At 40.8% G+C, this 14,371-nt stretch overlaps 2 protein-coding genes across 2 annotated transcripts; both read right to left on the bottom strand.

Moving 5' to 3' along the window:
- Window positions 1-8,059: 8,059 nt before the first annotated feature.
- LOC129200674 (discoidin, CUB and LCCL domain-containing protein 2-like) lies at window positions 8,060-11,742 on the bottom strand. Its single transcript, XM_054811949.1, has 2 exons — window positions 9,951-11,742; window positions 8,060-8,877 (listed from the first exon to the last, which is right to left on the bottom strand). The coding sequence occupies exons 1-2, from the start codon at window positions 10,072-10,074 to the stop codon at window positions 8,435-8,437; spliced, it is 567 nt and encodes a 188-aa protein (XP_054667924.1). The 5' UTR covers window positions 10,075-11,742; the 3' UTR covers window positions 8,060-8,434.
- LOC129200671 (discoidin, CUB and LCCL domain-containing protein 2-like) lies at window positions 10,745-13,465 on the bottom strand. Its single transcript, XM_054811947.1, has 4 exons — window positions 13,211-13,465; window positions 12,176-12,269; window positions 11,747-11,795; window positions 10,745-10,768 (listed from the first exon to the last, which is right to left on the bottom strand). Exons 1-4 carry the CDS (start codon window positions 13,347-13,349, stop codon window positions 10,745-10,747), a joined length of 306 nt encoding a protein of 101 aa, XP_054667922.1. The 5' UTR covers window positions 13,350-13,465.
- Window positions 13,466-14,371: the final 906 nt, after the last annotated feature.

The raw sequence follows: 14,371 nt of genomic DNA, 5'->3' as shown, positions 1-14,371 counted from the left end.
GGTCACCTGTCCTGGCTCCTTGTGAAATTAACTCTATCCTTGCCAGAACCGGGACAGAACCAAACAAGTGCTTCCCGCTGCAGAGCAGTGGACAGGACTCACCTATGAACCTTCCATTTTGCAGCAGCATTATCAGGTATTTTGGAGGAGAGCATGTGCCAGGAGGCAAAAGACAGAAGGTCAATGCTGGGTGGAAGTTTCCACAGCTGACATGTTAACCAGTGCACTGGCATCTCTGGCCAGGGACTTCCCAGGGAGGTGGTGTCACATGAAAGGGTATGAGTCTGATACATGGCTGAGGGAGGCCCTCCTGTTGAGTCATGAGGTTCAGAAAGGATTCCCTTGCTTTCTAAACTTGTGTTGGAGAGGGGTCTAGGTGTGACTAGGTCCAGTCTTAGTCCCAGACTTGGTCAGCGGTCTAAAGGATTATGTGTGTAGCCACTTATCAGAGCCCCATAAAGGACTTTCTCTGACACAGTTTCACAAAGTTGAAAAAGGTAATTTATTAAGGTGACAGATATAAAAAATTTGGAATTGCCATTGATAAATGCACTTACTGCAGTAGCACTAATATATGATGATAGTGCCAGCAAAATCCTGTCCTGGGTATTCTTCACCAAAAGGTGAAGGCATAATGCTTACCAAGAAGGCGTCCCTATCTTGGGTGGAGCAGGAGCACAGCCTGTCGACTGCCTCTTCAGGGTCTTCAATCTCTTCTCTACCTCCCTGGGGGTATTTTCCTCAATATCATTTATACCCTAACCTTAGCTGTTCCTCTCCCTGGGGTGACATTTAACATGATTTGGGTAGACAGTCGAGTACTATAGTCATGTATGTTTAGCATGTACTTCTTTAAGCTCATTATCATATTCAGGGATGTCAACTGTAATATTCATTTCGCAGATAATCAAGCAAACTGTCTCATTCTGGGCACTGTGGCCTTCAAGATTCTGTGATGAAACCATCAAACATCCACAATGCTTGCACAAGAGATAAGCAGACACCAGCGTTTTTAACATCTTATGTTCAATTCTCACAAATGGTCATGGCAGCAAGCCTGTCAGAGTTCAGGGAGCATCTGGATGATGCTCTTAGTCATATGATTTAATTTTAGCGAGTCTTTTTAGGAGCAGAGAGTTGGACTTGATGATCTTTATGGGTCCCTTCCAACCTGAAGTATTCTATGATTTCACTTCCTTTAGAGTAGTAATAATACAGTGCCGCAAGCTGAGCTCTTCTCAGATGAAGATGTATTTTAGCAAATTATTTTTCCTCTCCTGTGCAAGTGCTAGGCATCTTGGTAGTAAGAAATTTGGCATAACTCCTCCCTTTAGACAAAAAAAAAAAAAGAGAAGCGTGCATTCCTCCCTCTACAGGGGAGCGAATACCTGTACTAATATTCTGTACAGCAGGCAATGCTGCTTTTACTGGTACAACAGGGGAAAAAAAAATGCAAGAACTTGTAGAAACAGTAAGAATGTAATTCCCAGTGTGTGAGAGGCTGTGTAAGATGAATGCTGGAAGTTGCTTCAGTTGCTTCAACTGTTTATTGGTGGTGGTTTTGAATACTGCTGAGGCTTTTTGTGGGAGCAAAGGAAACCTCTTCCGTGATTACCCGAGTCGGTGTGTGGTGATGCTGAGCGGCTGTTGCACTGCTGGAAGGTGACCAGGCAGTGAGGTGCAGTCCCCCTGCAGCCCTTGTGCTCCCTGTGGCTAGAGACACTGCAGCAGAATTCTGGCAGTTTCCAGGCATAGAAAGTGGGTCACGACTAACTGTGGAAGTACCAGTAAGCCGCCGCCGCCGCCGCTGCCGCCGCCGTCGTCGTCGTCGTAGTAGTAGGCGGCAGTTGTGCTGCTGGGTATCCTGCTTTCCAGGTGAGACGCTGAAACAAAGTCTGACCATTTTTGTTTATAAGAGTTTTAGCTTAACTTCATTACCAAATTCTACTTTGGGCTAATTTCTCCTAATAATAGTTACAGCATTTAAATATATTAGTGGTGTGGTCTACTTCAGAGGTAGTTAAAGTGACAATTAAAGCATTTTTTTTGCAGTAACAAGGCTGCCTTTGGATTTTTTTTTGGATGCAGGAAAAAAAAAACACCCCAAAACCTTCACAGAATTACTGCAGGTACAGAGCACATCTTTGAATCCACTTTTGTGAGGTTATAAAATAAACCTATAGAATGGCTTGAATAGCCCTGTTCCTGGGATTTCTGAAGGAATATTTTAATCAATCATCCATGCATTTGTGTCAGATGTTTGATACATAAAGCACAGATTCTTTTTTGCCTTTGTTTCAGAAAGATTCATGTACTAGACCAGGCCAATATAAAGGAACCTTCCTGGGCAGAATAGATTCTGGCACTCAGCCCATTGTCTCCAAAAGCTGGTTTTGGAGAGCTAAAATCTTGTGAAGCTGCAGCATGTTCAGGAGCAAGGCAAATGAACTGCAGGCACTTAGAAAATAACGTAAGAAAGACTTAAAAATTATTTATGGACTATTATAATGTATTGTGGCACTGTGTCAGTGTGAAACCTAATCTATAGACTTCCACTTTCCCCCTCAATTGCATCATGTTTTGAACTCTGTCTTGCTTAAAGCCAGGTACAAAGGTAAAAAGACTAAAAAGAAGCACACATTATTTAATGTTTTAGGTAGACTGTGATTTTTACTGTAATTTCACCATAGAGTTGTGTTTGTGTAGTCACCCTAGGTAAGTTCAGCATGCAGACAGACATGCACTTAAAAGCTGTTTTAGGCTTCTGCCAATGTGAATGTAGGTAGGAGTCTTTGTTCCAATTTCATGTGCAGTACTGTCATTACATGTCAAAAAAAAAAAAAAAAAAAAAAAAAGTTCTTTTCCTTTTGCAAGGCAGCAGAGACAGCTATTGGTATAAATTTCTGGGTGTGCTGAAAACTGACACCACTTTCAAGTTTTATATGCCTTTTTTTAGATCGGAATTTGGTTACTGATCATGTAATTTCATAAAAGTCATAGTTGTGCATCTCTTGAAGTTGAACCATGGTATATTTGATTCAATTATCAATAATTGTTTTAAGAGTTACCTAAAGAAAAGTTTGAACAGACACCTTCCAAAGCTGACTTTCATTGGAATAGCACGTATAGTAATGATCCCTAGTCTCCTCACAGGTCAGCATCAGCCATTTGAAGTATGTGCATTTCATTGAAGTTTTAATGCCAAGAGACATCTGAAGTATCTAGTAGAGCAAAAGGCGTTTCTTCCAGCTTGCAAAGAGACACCTGTGAACTGCCAGTACAGGAGAAGAGTGTTTACTGCAAGCATAAGTGCTTTCTGTTTTCATCAGTATAAAACAGTACAAATGTTGAACACCTGTTCTTATGGATGAAGGACAAATTTCATTCATTTTCATGAAAAGCTTTGTTTTTTGGGGCATTTTTCTTCCTAGAAATAATGTACTATTAATGTAGTGAACAGAATATTTGACCTTTTAATTTAAGTACTTTTCATGGGCTTTCACTTGCTCTACAGCATTTGTTGGTAATTTAAAAAAAAAAAAATTAGTATGTCAACTTTTAGAAAGCTAGATATATTTTTGCTTCAAGATTGATTGGGTTTGGTGTCCGTCTCTCTGCCCCCCCCCCCCCCAAGACGTGGAAAAACCTTAAACATGAAACTGAGACAGCCCAAGCTAAAAATAGCAACATTGCAGGGGTAAGTTGTGTTTCATGAAGAATGTATGTGTAACAGGATGCAGAACCAGATAAAGAAATGGCAAGTGTTCTGCCTTACAGAGACGGCTGTCCCACTTGAGAACAGTCCCTCTAGAACACTGGTCAACTAAAGCAGGGATGCTTGCAGGTAATCATTTTCTGAAGACAAGTCTGCTTGTAGTGTTACAAGGACATTTCAGTTTGACAAGCACAGGACTAAGCCATTTAGGATCCAATTTTAACCTTCTACTTGCAAAAAAAAAAAAAAAACCACCAAACCCAAACACTAATTATGATTAATTTAGGAACTGCAGTGTTAGAATTACGATAAAGAAGGGAAACGCTTTGAAATCAAAAGCAGAGGGTTTTTGTTTTTTTTCCCTCAGTAACTGGAAAATACCCATGGTCTTGTTGAAGAATAAACTAGAGCCTCTCTACCAGTATAGAGATCGTGTGCTGACTGGGGGGAGGGGGGCCTGGGATGGGGCAGGGATTGTCTCTGTATCTAAGAAATGGATTACTGTATTGAGTTCACATGGCAAGGTTTTGGTAGTGGTGGGGCTATGGGGTGGCTTCTGTGAGAAGCTGCTAGAAGCTTTCCCCATGTCCGATAAAGCCAGTTCCAGCTGGTTCCAATACAGACCCACTGCTGGCCAAGGCCAAGCCCATCAGCCATGGTGGTAGTGCTGCTGGGATAACAGAGTTAAGGGGCGGGGGGGAGGAACCAACAAAACCTGCTGCGGAAATAGCAGTGGAGGCGTAAGATGTGAAACAGCTCTGCAGACACGAAGGTCAGTGATGAAAGAGAAAGTGCTCCAGGCATAGGAGCAGAGATTCCCCTTTAGCCTGTGGAGAAGACCACGGTGAGGCAGGCTGTCCCCGTGCAGCCCATGGAGGTTGCTGGTGGAGCAGACACCCACCTGCAGCCCATGAAGGACCCCATGCCAGGTGGATGCCCAAAGGAGGCTGTGACCCTGTGGGATGCCTGTGCTGGGGCAGGCTCCTGGCAGGACCTGTGGCCCTGTGGAGAGAGGAGCCCACGCTGGAGCAGGTTTGCTGGCAGGACTTGTGACCCCATGGGGGACCCACACTGGAGCAGTCTCATCCTGCAGGGCCGTACTCCCTGGGAGGGACCCACACTGGAGCAGTTTGTGAAGAACTGCAGCCTGTGGGAAGAACTCATGCTGTAGAAGTTCATGGAGGGCTGTCCCCTGTGGGAGGGACCCCATGCTGGAGCAGGGGGCAGAGTGTGAGGAGTCCTCTCCCAAGAAAGAAGGAGTGGCAGAGACAAGGAGTGATGAACTGACTACAACCCCCATTCCCTATCCTCCTTTGCCACTGGGGAGAAGGAGGGAGAGAAAACAGGAAGTAAAATTAAGCCCAGGAAGAAGGGAGGGGGTTTTTAAGATTCAGTTTTATTTCTCATTATCATTCTCTGCTTTGCTTGGTACACATTAAACTAGTTTTCCCTGTCCAGCCGAGGAGGGTAGCAATAGAGTGGCCTTGGTGGGCACCTGGCATCCAGCCAGGGTCAACCCACCACAGCGCTACTGGACTGGAGCCTGACTTTCTCATGACACTAACAGTGGGCTGTTGGTGTCTTAGCCTCTGGTAACACAGGACTCCAGAGCCAGCGTTCTGCCAGCAGCAGGTGACTCCAGGGAAGCTCCCTCCTGTAAATACCACTTACCCTGCAGCAGACTCCAGCTCTTTGGTAAGTGTAACTTTATTACTTCTAACACTTGGTGAGATGGGGCAGGGACCAACCTCTCCTCTGTGGGTGGTTGCTGCTGCCAGGAACCAGTACAATGTCACTCTTGGAGGCAGGGCACATCATACTACAAGAGGGGTCGACTCATAAATAACCCTTGCATTTCCACTACAAATGAATTTTATATAAGGTGCGTATTAAATGCAGCAAACGTACTGAGTAATATGTATGTACAATTTATTTAAAAGACTTTTTAACATACATATAAAAATCCCTCACTATTTATACAGTCTAAGTTCTAGCAACATATACAAATACTGAGCAACTACAATACATGCTGAGGTAAGAACATACATTCTGGGAGAATACTCAGGCCAAACAAGATTGAAATACATTTTATATCTGTATATCTTCACATGTAAGAGAGACCCATTAAATGTACCTCTGCTTGTGTTGTGCACAGCAGATGCTGATTTTAAGTGTGTCATGCAACTTACAATTGGGAATCAATGTTCAACAGGTCATAGCATACATTTTAAACCCAACCATTACATGTTCAACCTTCTCTTCTTAGTCCTACCAGGTAACATGTTCAAAGTTGAAAGCAGGGAGCAAAGCTTGGGACCAATTTCTTTCAGAAAAGGGACTTAAATTCCTAAAAGCAACCATTCCAGGCAACAGCTCATGCTGCTCAGATAATGAATCTACAGTATGGGTGCTTAAAAATAACCCACTGTAGAGAAACTGTTTAATTCTTATCCCATCTTATCCTACAGTATATCCACAGTGCTACCATACCTGGCCTACACTAAAAAATTAAATCCAAGCGAGTTAATTTTACTGACTTGAACACATCCATTATGATAGATTAATTTTTTAACTGGTACAGTTTGAGAATGCAGAGGTTTCTTAACTTGGCTGGAATAAATATGTCACATCTTGGTGCAAACAAATAACCTCCCGCCCCTTTCAAATAAAATCAGCTCAGATCATTTTGAAGTCATAGTTGCTGCTGATGGATAAGAACACTTACCTGTTTAAGCAAAGGTTAACAAACCTTTGTTTAACAAAGGTTGCAGACTAGCTTTATCAAGCAGAAACAGTTGCAATAAAAAAAATAGAACTATAGGCAGGAATTTCTTTTTCTTGAATGGGTCTTATATACCACCCTTACTTACATTCACATTTAGACACCCAATTCTAAAAAGTAATTAATTATCATTCTCAGTGAATGAGATTGAATGATCAAAAAATTGTAGAGTTGGGCTTTAAGGTAGCACAGAGTATGTAAGAACACATTCTAGATGTTGAACAGACCATGAGTAATTCTGGATTACTGAGTTTTATATATAGCCCCTGTGCAAACAACTTTTTAAGTGATAAATTAGGATACCATACTGGTATAAAGACATGGTGGCAGCCCTCTTGAACAGTATTTTAGTTTCGATTTGGATGTTCTCCACCTAGACTAAGGACCCTGGGCAATAAACAAGGCTGAAATGAGTTACATCACAGAAACAAACAGTAACCACTGAAGTCCATAAAACTGGGGTAATGTGTCGGTAGGGGCTTTCACATGTATAAATTAATTCAGCATCCTCCCAACAGTGCTGTTACCATAAAAATAAAGCATTTTTGTTGTGGGTTTTTTCTCCTACTTAGGTTAAAAAGCTGTGCTTTGTTTCTAACAAGATAAAAAATGGCAACTATGACATCCAAATTGTTTTCATTTCATGATTACCTAGCTAAATCTAGCCTATGTTAGCTCAAATAGAAGACTGACTGCAATGTTTTCATAGCAGAGAACACTGGAACATTCAAAGGATACAACTTTCATTAAACGCTTCTGAAATGGACATGCTTTGGAACAGTACTGGTTCTCTTGCAAACGTTTTGGAATCTTCTATACTTCTAATATGAACAATTGTAAGAAAAGCCCTAAGGCTAAAGTTTTTCAATTGTGCTAAAATGTACCCTATGTGCTAAAAGTGTGTATAACACAAACTGTGCACCATTAGAGTATTTGTGTGCTTCCTTAAGCACTCATGAAGTTATATACATAGCTTGCTTTGTATATGCTCACATCTTAACACACAACAATAGGTACTCTGGGGGGAATCAGGGCAGGGGGACAGGGAGAACCTTTCTGAATTCAGTCACCTCTAACACCTGGATGCTTCTTGCACACTGACCATCAGGGAAGTCTAATTTTGAGGCAGACGCTATTCAGCGCAGCCTTCACTTAGTAGGGAAAAAAAAAAATGTAAAAGTAGTTACTGTGTAGTTTGCTTGTATGACTTTCTGCCTCCTGGATCCCTAGGAAGAACAGGACTGAGTGGCTTAGGGAGATGAGGCAGAAAACAGATTGTACAGACAATGGATTCTAGTTTTGGAAGGCTAACAAAAATGGTGGCAAACTTCTGAGGAACACACAGCTGATGATTCCTAATGCTGTGAACAAAAGCTGAAGCAATGCAATTTAGAATCAAAACTATTTTATGCCATGAAGTGAATGGGATTTTTGCCATCAGTCCTGACAGTAGTTTTTAAAATCCAAAGTTGTGCAGGCATTTTATAGAGTGTAAAATTAATTTTAGAAGCTATAGTGCTTACATATAGATCTTAGAAAATTAGGAGCTTTGAGTTTGTTTGGTCGTCCCCCCCGAAATAGTACCATTAGCGAGAAATTACTGGCTTTCATACTTTAAACTGTTTCTCCCAATTTAGCATTCACATCTATGAATTACTGAAGCTAATCTTGAAGAGTTCTTCTCTCATGTCTGACAGACAACTGTACAGTAGTAATAAAAACGTCCACAGTTTTGCAGGAAACAAGCTGTCATTACATATACAGCTTAAGGAAAGGCAGAATTACTGGTTTCCCAGACCTCCAATACCACATCTTTTGGTTGAACATTGTATTATTTAAGACTAACAATATCAAAACAACGCGATTAAAAAGTGAAACTGTCAGCTTCATGGAATTGGCTTTTAAAAAGCAAGCCATCATTCTACCTTACTCGTGAGCTAACTCAGTTCATCCTTACTCCCAGCGGAATGGGCCACACTCTGTGGTACCTGGTACACCAATTCATCAGTGGCACCTGGCCCCGGCTGCCCCTTTGGTGTGTCATACAGCACCTGTGCTGATGATGCGCTGTCTGTCCTAGATAAGAGTTTATTGTAAGTTCCCACCAGTGGAGGAGCTTGATTCCCTGCAGCTTTGAAGGTGGAAATGGAAGGAACGCCAAGAGGGGTGCTGGGATGGTTGGACATGTCCATGATTATTGGAGTTGCATATTCCGGTCCCGTTATAGGTAGCGGTTCAGCATAAGCATGGTAAACTTCTTGTATGGGTGAATTGTAAGGGTCCAAATCGGCGTAACTTGCTTCTTTCCCTTCCTCTGGTTTAAAGGTTGATCTCTGATGAAGCGTGCCGACAATTCCCCCTACCAGTGGCTGAGCATACTCTGTGTTGTGAGCCCCAGCAAAACAAAAATAAAAACACACTTAATGGAAGTCATTTTACAGTGGCATCACATTAAATACCACCTGTCGATAGTGACACAGGAATTATTATCCTAGATCAAACCAGTGGCATCTCTCTGCCATTGCTTTGGAAAAAAAAAGTCATTTCCACCCAATAGTTAAAGCCGTCGGGATACTACAACATCCTGACTTCTCAGGTTTATACTTCTTCCCTTATGAGCTGTGATTTCCCATGCTGTAAATCTGCCTCAAAACAAAGTTATTTTTATGTGCTTCCTGGCAAAATTAGAATTAAATGAAATTATCCTAGCCTGGCTTTGGATAAAGCAGTACTTGGGGTGGAGGGTTTGTCATCTGAGGGGGGAAGCCTGCAGGTGGTCAGCTGAGATGTTTTAGTTCAACAGATAATCTGAGTTACAAAAGCCAGAGGTGAGAAACCTGGCGAGCTGGATAAAAACAAGCAAGCAGCCAAAAAGAGAAAAGTAATTCTTCTTGTTGTGAAGCTGTAATTCCTGCGCGTCTGCATACTTCTGCCATCAGCATGTAAGCACAGAACCAAAGGCACAGTCAGTCATCTTCCTCTAATGACTGGTTCACCAAGGAAAGGGCATACGCCGCTATCAGTAACAACTCCTTTTCTAAATCAAAACAATGATTTAATCCATACAATCAGTGCAGGGAACCAAGTGCCACATTTCAGATTTGTGCGTAAAGGTAATGGGGTGAAATTATTTCTAGTGCATGAAAACATAACCAAAAAAAAAAAAATCTTTCAACCCTTTATGGGGTTTAACAACAAGTGAAGAAACTTTCAGTTATTGCATTAGCTTGGGAAAAGTGTCTATCCACAGCACATCAAGTCAACATACTTTTATGATGCACCAAGAACAGATCTGAAGAAGCTTGGATTTTAAGAAATGCACTTACCAACAGAACTATTCTTTTCTCCTCTCTTCCCCAAAACAAACAGGATATAATTAAATGTAGCCAAATTCCTGACATTTTTAATCCATATTATATATATTACATAGCCCTCAAAACCAATAAAATGTACCTGCAGACTCTGTTTGCAGCATTGTTGGGACTTCTCTTGGTCTTAGGTGACCAATTTCACTGCTGCTGTAGCGTACGGGAGTTTCTTCATGTTCTGCTGATTTCGTTGGGAGAAACTGCTTCATTCCTTTCCACCACCCTTCATGTGGATTTAAAAACAAACACACACCTCCTAAGACTGCACATATACTGTGTTTTAAGCTACTAAAACATTTTTACACCACAGCTTGTATTTTGTAGTAGCAGGTAAACAACTCGATTATCAGTATTTGCATGACCCTAAGGTTACAAGATATTTTAGTATTTTCTGGCAGACTGAAGATTCAGAAACAGAAGATTCACCCAATCAACTCGCCTGACTTCCCACGCCTTCAAACACCAGCAGAACTTCTGCAGTCTAGCGACTCTATTCCTGAATGTCCATTAGCAGCAGTGCTGGGGCTACTTATCACATTAATAAACTCAGAAAATACAACACAGAAAATACTGAGAAGTCAGCCATGATTCCAATTTGTAAATCAAGTATTTACACAAAATTTGAGACAACCTCAGTTAATAACCTAAGAGTACATTTAATGAATGTGGTTTCTGGCTGTTAATGTCACGTTTCTAACTCACATTGCAGAAAAAGGCTGATCAGTGAATATTTGCAAAAAACCTGAATAAAGAGGATTTCTGACATCAGTGGAAATGACAAGGAGTGACTGTGGTAGGGAGGGTTGGTTTTGTCACATTCCTTGCCCTCCCTTCCCCAGTAGCCAGAGCCACTCTAGTTTTGCTGTCCATTAACATATTTCATCCCCACTGTAAGAGACCATCCTGTAGGAGATTCAAAACCACAGAACACTGTTTAACAAAATTTGAGGTAGCCTGTGGGAGGGGACAGGCAGAGGTTCCACAGAGAAGCGTGGCAACATTATTTTCATACTGCATTGTGCAAAACTTCCTTTTAAAACAGATCTACATACTGAATGTTTAAATTTAAACAAACAGGAAAGAAAACCTAGGCATGTCCATCACTGACAATTAAATACGGAATATTTTGAATCTAACATTCTAAGCCAACAATGCTGTGACCTACTGGAAATGGACAGGCAGTAAATAAAAATAAGGTTGTTAAAAGGTTTCTTGTCTAAAGGATAAGGCATACTTAAAACTGCCAGTGAGCAAACACACAGGTGGAAATTTTCAACATGAAGACGGAGAAGTGAAGCACGGTCATACCAACAGTACAAACCAGCTGCTGCACCACCCCTTTATGCTGTAGCAGAAGCATTTTCAGGACACTTGCAATGCGCTGATCAGACTGTCTGATCTTAAGTTAATGGGGCACAAGACCGTGGGATGGAAAATATGCCTAAAAGGGGCTGCAAACAATCCCACATGCTTACTAGAGCAATGAAGAGACACAAAGTTGACAGACCTTGTGCACTAGGATGAACAATTTTTCTAGGACAAAAGTAGTACCAAATATTTGATTATCAAATGTATAAAGACATTCCTCATAAATTATTTCCCCCCCCCCATGTTGTATAATTAAGAGGTTTTATACTTTACTAAAAAAACACAACCAAAAACTGGAGCTGTAACCGCTAACAGGAAACAAGGCATTTTCTATTTCTGGAAATAATTCAGAGAATGAAGCAGTTAAGTCTGTACAGAAAAAGAAATTCAGTGTTCACTATGCCTACATCAGCATTAGAGAAGCTTCTGCTAGTGGAAATTGTCCGTGTTACTGCATCTGAAACACACATCGAACCAAAAATGCCAAGGGATTTCATAAAACCATTTTGTTACCTGCACGATCCAGTAAGGTAGATCGTAAGTGCCCTCAGTTTTTTTCTTGCTGTAAAAAAAAAAGAAAAAAAGAGTATTTTAGGTAGTCTGCTTATCAGAAGATGCATTAATTAATGCTCAGCAACTACCACCTTGACTGTAACTGGTCCTCAAATTTAAAGTAAAAGCACCAGTAACCTGGCTTGCCATCACCAGTCTGCTGCTACTGGAGAAACCAGTTTTCAGTAAAAGCACGTCTAATGAAAATAGTTACAAAAAGCTGTTTTCACTGTGCTCACTATTCAAGTCAACGTTGTCTCACAGAGAATACAATTCTGAAAATTCCGCAAATGTGGACCATGTAGTTCCCATAGCAATACATGCAGCATTCCCTTCCCACACACCAGGCTAACATTCATTTAAAGTACTTTCATTAATCTATTCATTTACCGGTTTCTCCAATGCCACGCACAAACTAAGATAAGAATCAGAGTAGTGAAGACCATCACCAGCACTGGAACCAGAACTGCTGTCAATGCCACATCTGAAAGCCATTAAATTAAGTGGTGTCAGACAGAAGAGCCTCTCATCAATCAGTTTGTAGTTTGAAAATGACTTGGGTAAAGCACATAGTTTTCATCTATAGCGTCTATCCCACTTGATCCCCCAGCTAAGCTACTCTGCTGGATGCTCCCACACTGTAAACAGCCATTAACATCTAGCTCTTCTACATGTATTCACAGCAGGTATTTTTGCAAGGTTTTTAATCTAAATCAAAAGATTTGTTTTCATGTAAGTTTTCTGTTAGAACAATGCATTTTATTATTAGCAGGAAAAATCAAAAGAGCCCAGGAATACACAAGTATGATGTGAACCTCCTGTAAGAAGAAAATACCACAGTACCTTAACAGTTAATCACAATCAGCCTATGCTGGGTCTGCATGTGACAGGAGGCCATCCTGCCCCTGCCATCCAAAGGACACTTCACCAATGCCTGCATCTGCAGTGATCTTGCTCCCTTTTCTGACAATTTTCTTTGATAAACAACATGATGATGCCAAATGATGTTTTTTTCAAATTTCATGCCAACATGACTGGTCCATAAAAGATTAGCTATGTCAAAAGTGTTTTGTCCTAAGAAATTATCAAATTAAATAACAAGGTAGTTACATCTGATTAATTCTGAAGGGGAAGTCCAAGTTGCAACTTTCTCCTTCTGACAAACTCTGTTCCGTAATTAAAAGCTGAACTCCATTTAAACAAGTTTTGAAAGACAGAACTTATAGAGACTTGGAAGACTGGTTTTGTTTCTGCATGCAGTATGCAACTGTACATTTTTTATCATATATACATTTAATAACTGGTAAATATTAAAAATATTGATAATTTGCAATAATATATTAAATCTTGAGAAAATTTACACTTAGTATATGCCAAAGTACTGTAAGGAGTTCCCAAACACTCCTATTGCTTAACTGTGCATACCTTTGGTTACACTTGGAGTCACTGTGGTGTTTTTTATTTCAGGTGTGAAAGTTGTTTTATCTGTCTGCAATGAAGTCTTCACTGAATGAATGAAGTCATCACTGAAGTCATCATTCTTGTTCTGAGGTGGGGGTGGCATGGTGATTTTAGGAGCACGGCCTTTAAAAGAAAAGATTTTATAAAAAAAGGTTTTTAAAGTGCTAGTTTTCCATGCTTCCTTTTCAGGAGAAGACAGCTGGAACAGTTTGCTCTAAAGCTTTTGTTCATGTTATATAATGAGGAAAAAAACCCATGAATCAATAACATGGAAAGCAAGTCACTGATATCTTTTGAAACAGTTATTTTCTAATTTACCCTGTTTATGCCTAAACTAGGTATCTTCCAGGTTAAGTGTAGTAACTCTGGAAGAAATTCGGAAGTATCAGTTACAGAAGGATTATGCAGCTAAGAAGTACCTTTTTTCTCATTGTCGTGGTTTAGCCCAGCCGGCAGTTAAGCACCACGCAGCAACTCGCTCACTCCCCCCACCTCAAGGGGATGAGGAGGGGAATGGGAAAACAAACTCATGGCTTGAGATAAAGACAGTTTAATAGCATAACAAAGGAAGAGAAAATAATACTACTACTACTACTAATAATACAACTGATGCACAAATGCAATTGTCACCACATGCAAACGGCAAATAAAACAACCTGATGCCCAGTCTGTTTCCAAGCAGTGACTCTACCGCCCAACTCGCTTCCCCAGTTATATATGAATCTGATGCTATATATTAGGGAATATCCCTTTGGCCAATCTGGGTCAGCTGTCCTGGCTGCATCCCTCCCAGCTTCTTGTGCACCTGGCAAGGCGTGAGAAGCTGAAAGGTCCTTGACTTAGTGTAGGCACTAAAACTACGTAGCAACAACTAAAAGCATCAGTGTTATCAACATTATTCTCATACTAAATCCAAAAACAGCACTATAGCATCTACTAGAAAGAAAATTAACTAAGTCGAAACCAGGACAGTATCCACGCCTTAATCCATACCATCTATGTCATGCCAGGTCTTATATTTCCAATACATTCCAATTAATCACCATCACTTTTCCTGTCTTTTGAAAGTACAGTCTTTTTACTGTACATGCCGGTATCACTCCCTTAGTCTATGTCCTTCCTCTA

The sequence above is a fragment of the Grus americana genome, unplaced genomic scaffold (assembly GCF_028858705.1).
Source record: "Grus americana isolate bGruAme1 unplaced genomic scaffold, bGruAme1.mat scaffold_394, whole genome shotgun sequence".
NCBI lineage: Eukaryota > Metazoa > Chordata > Aves > Gruiformes > Gruidae > Grus > Grus americana.
The sequence above is the reverse complement of the archived record's forward strand: the minus strand, read 5'-3'. Positions and strand labels throughout refer to the sequence as shown.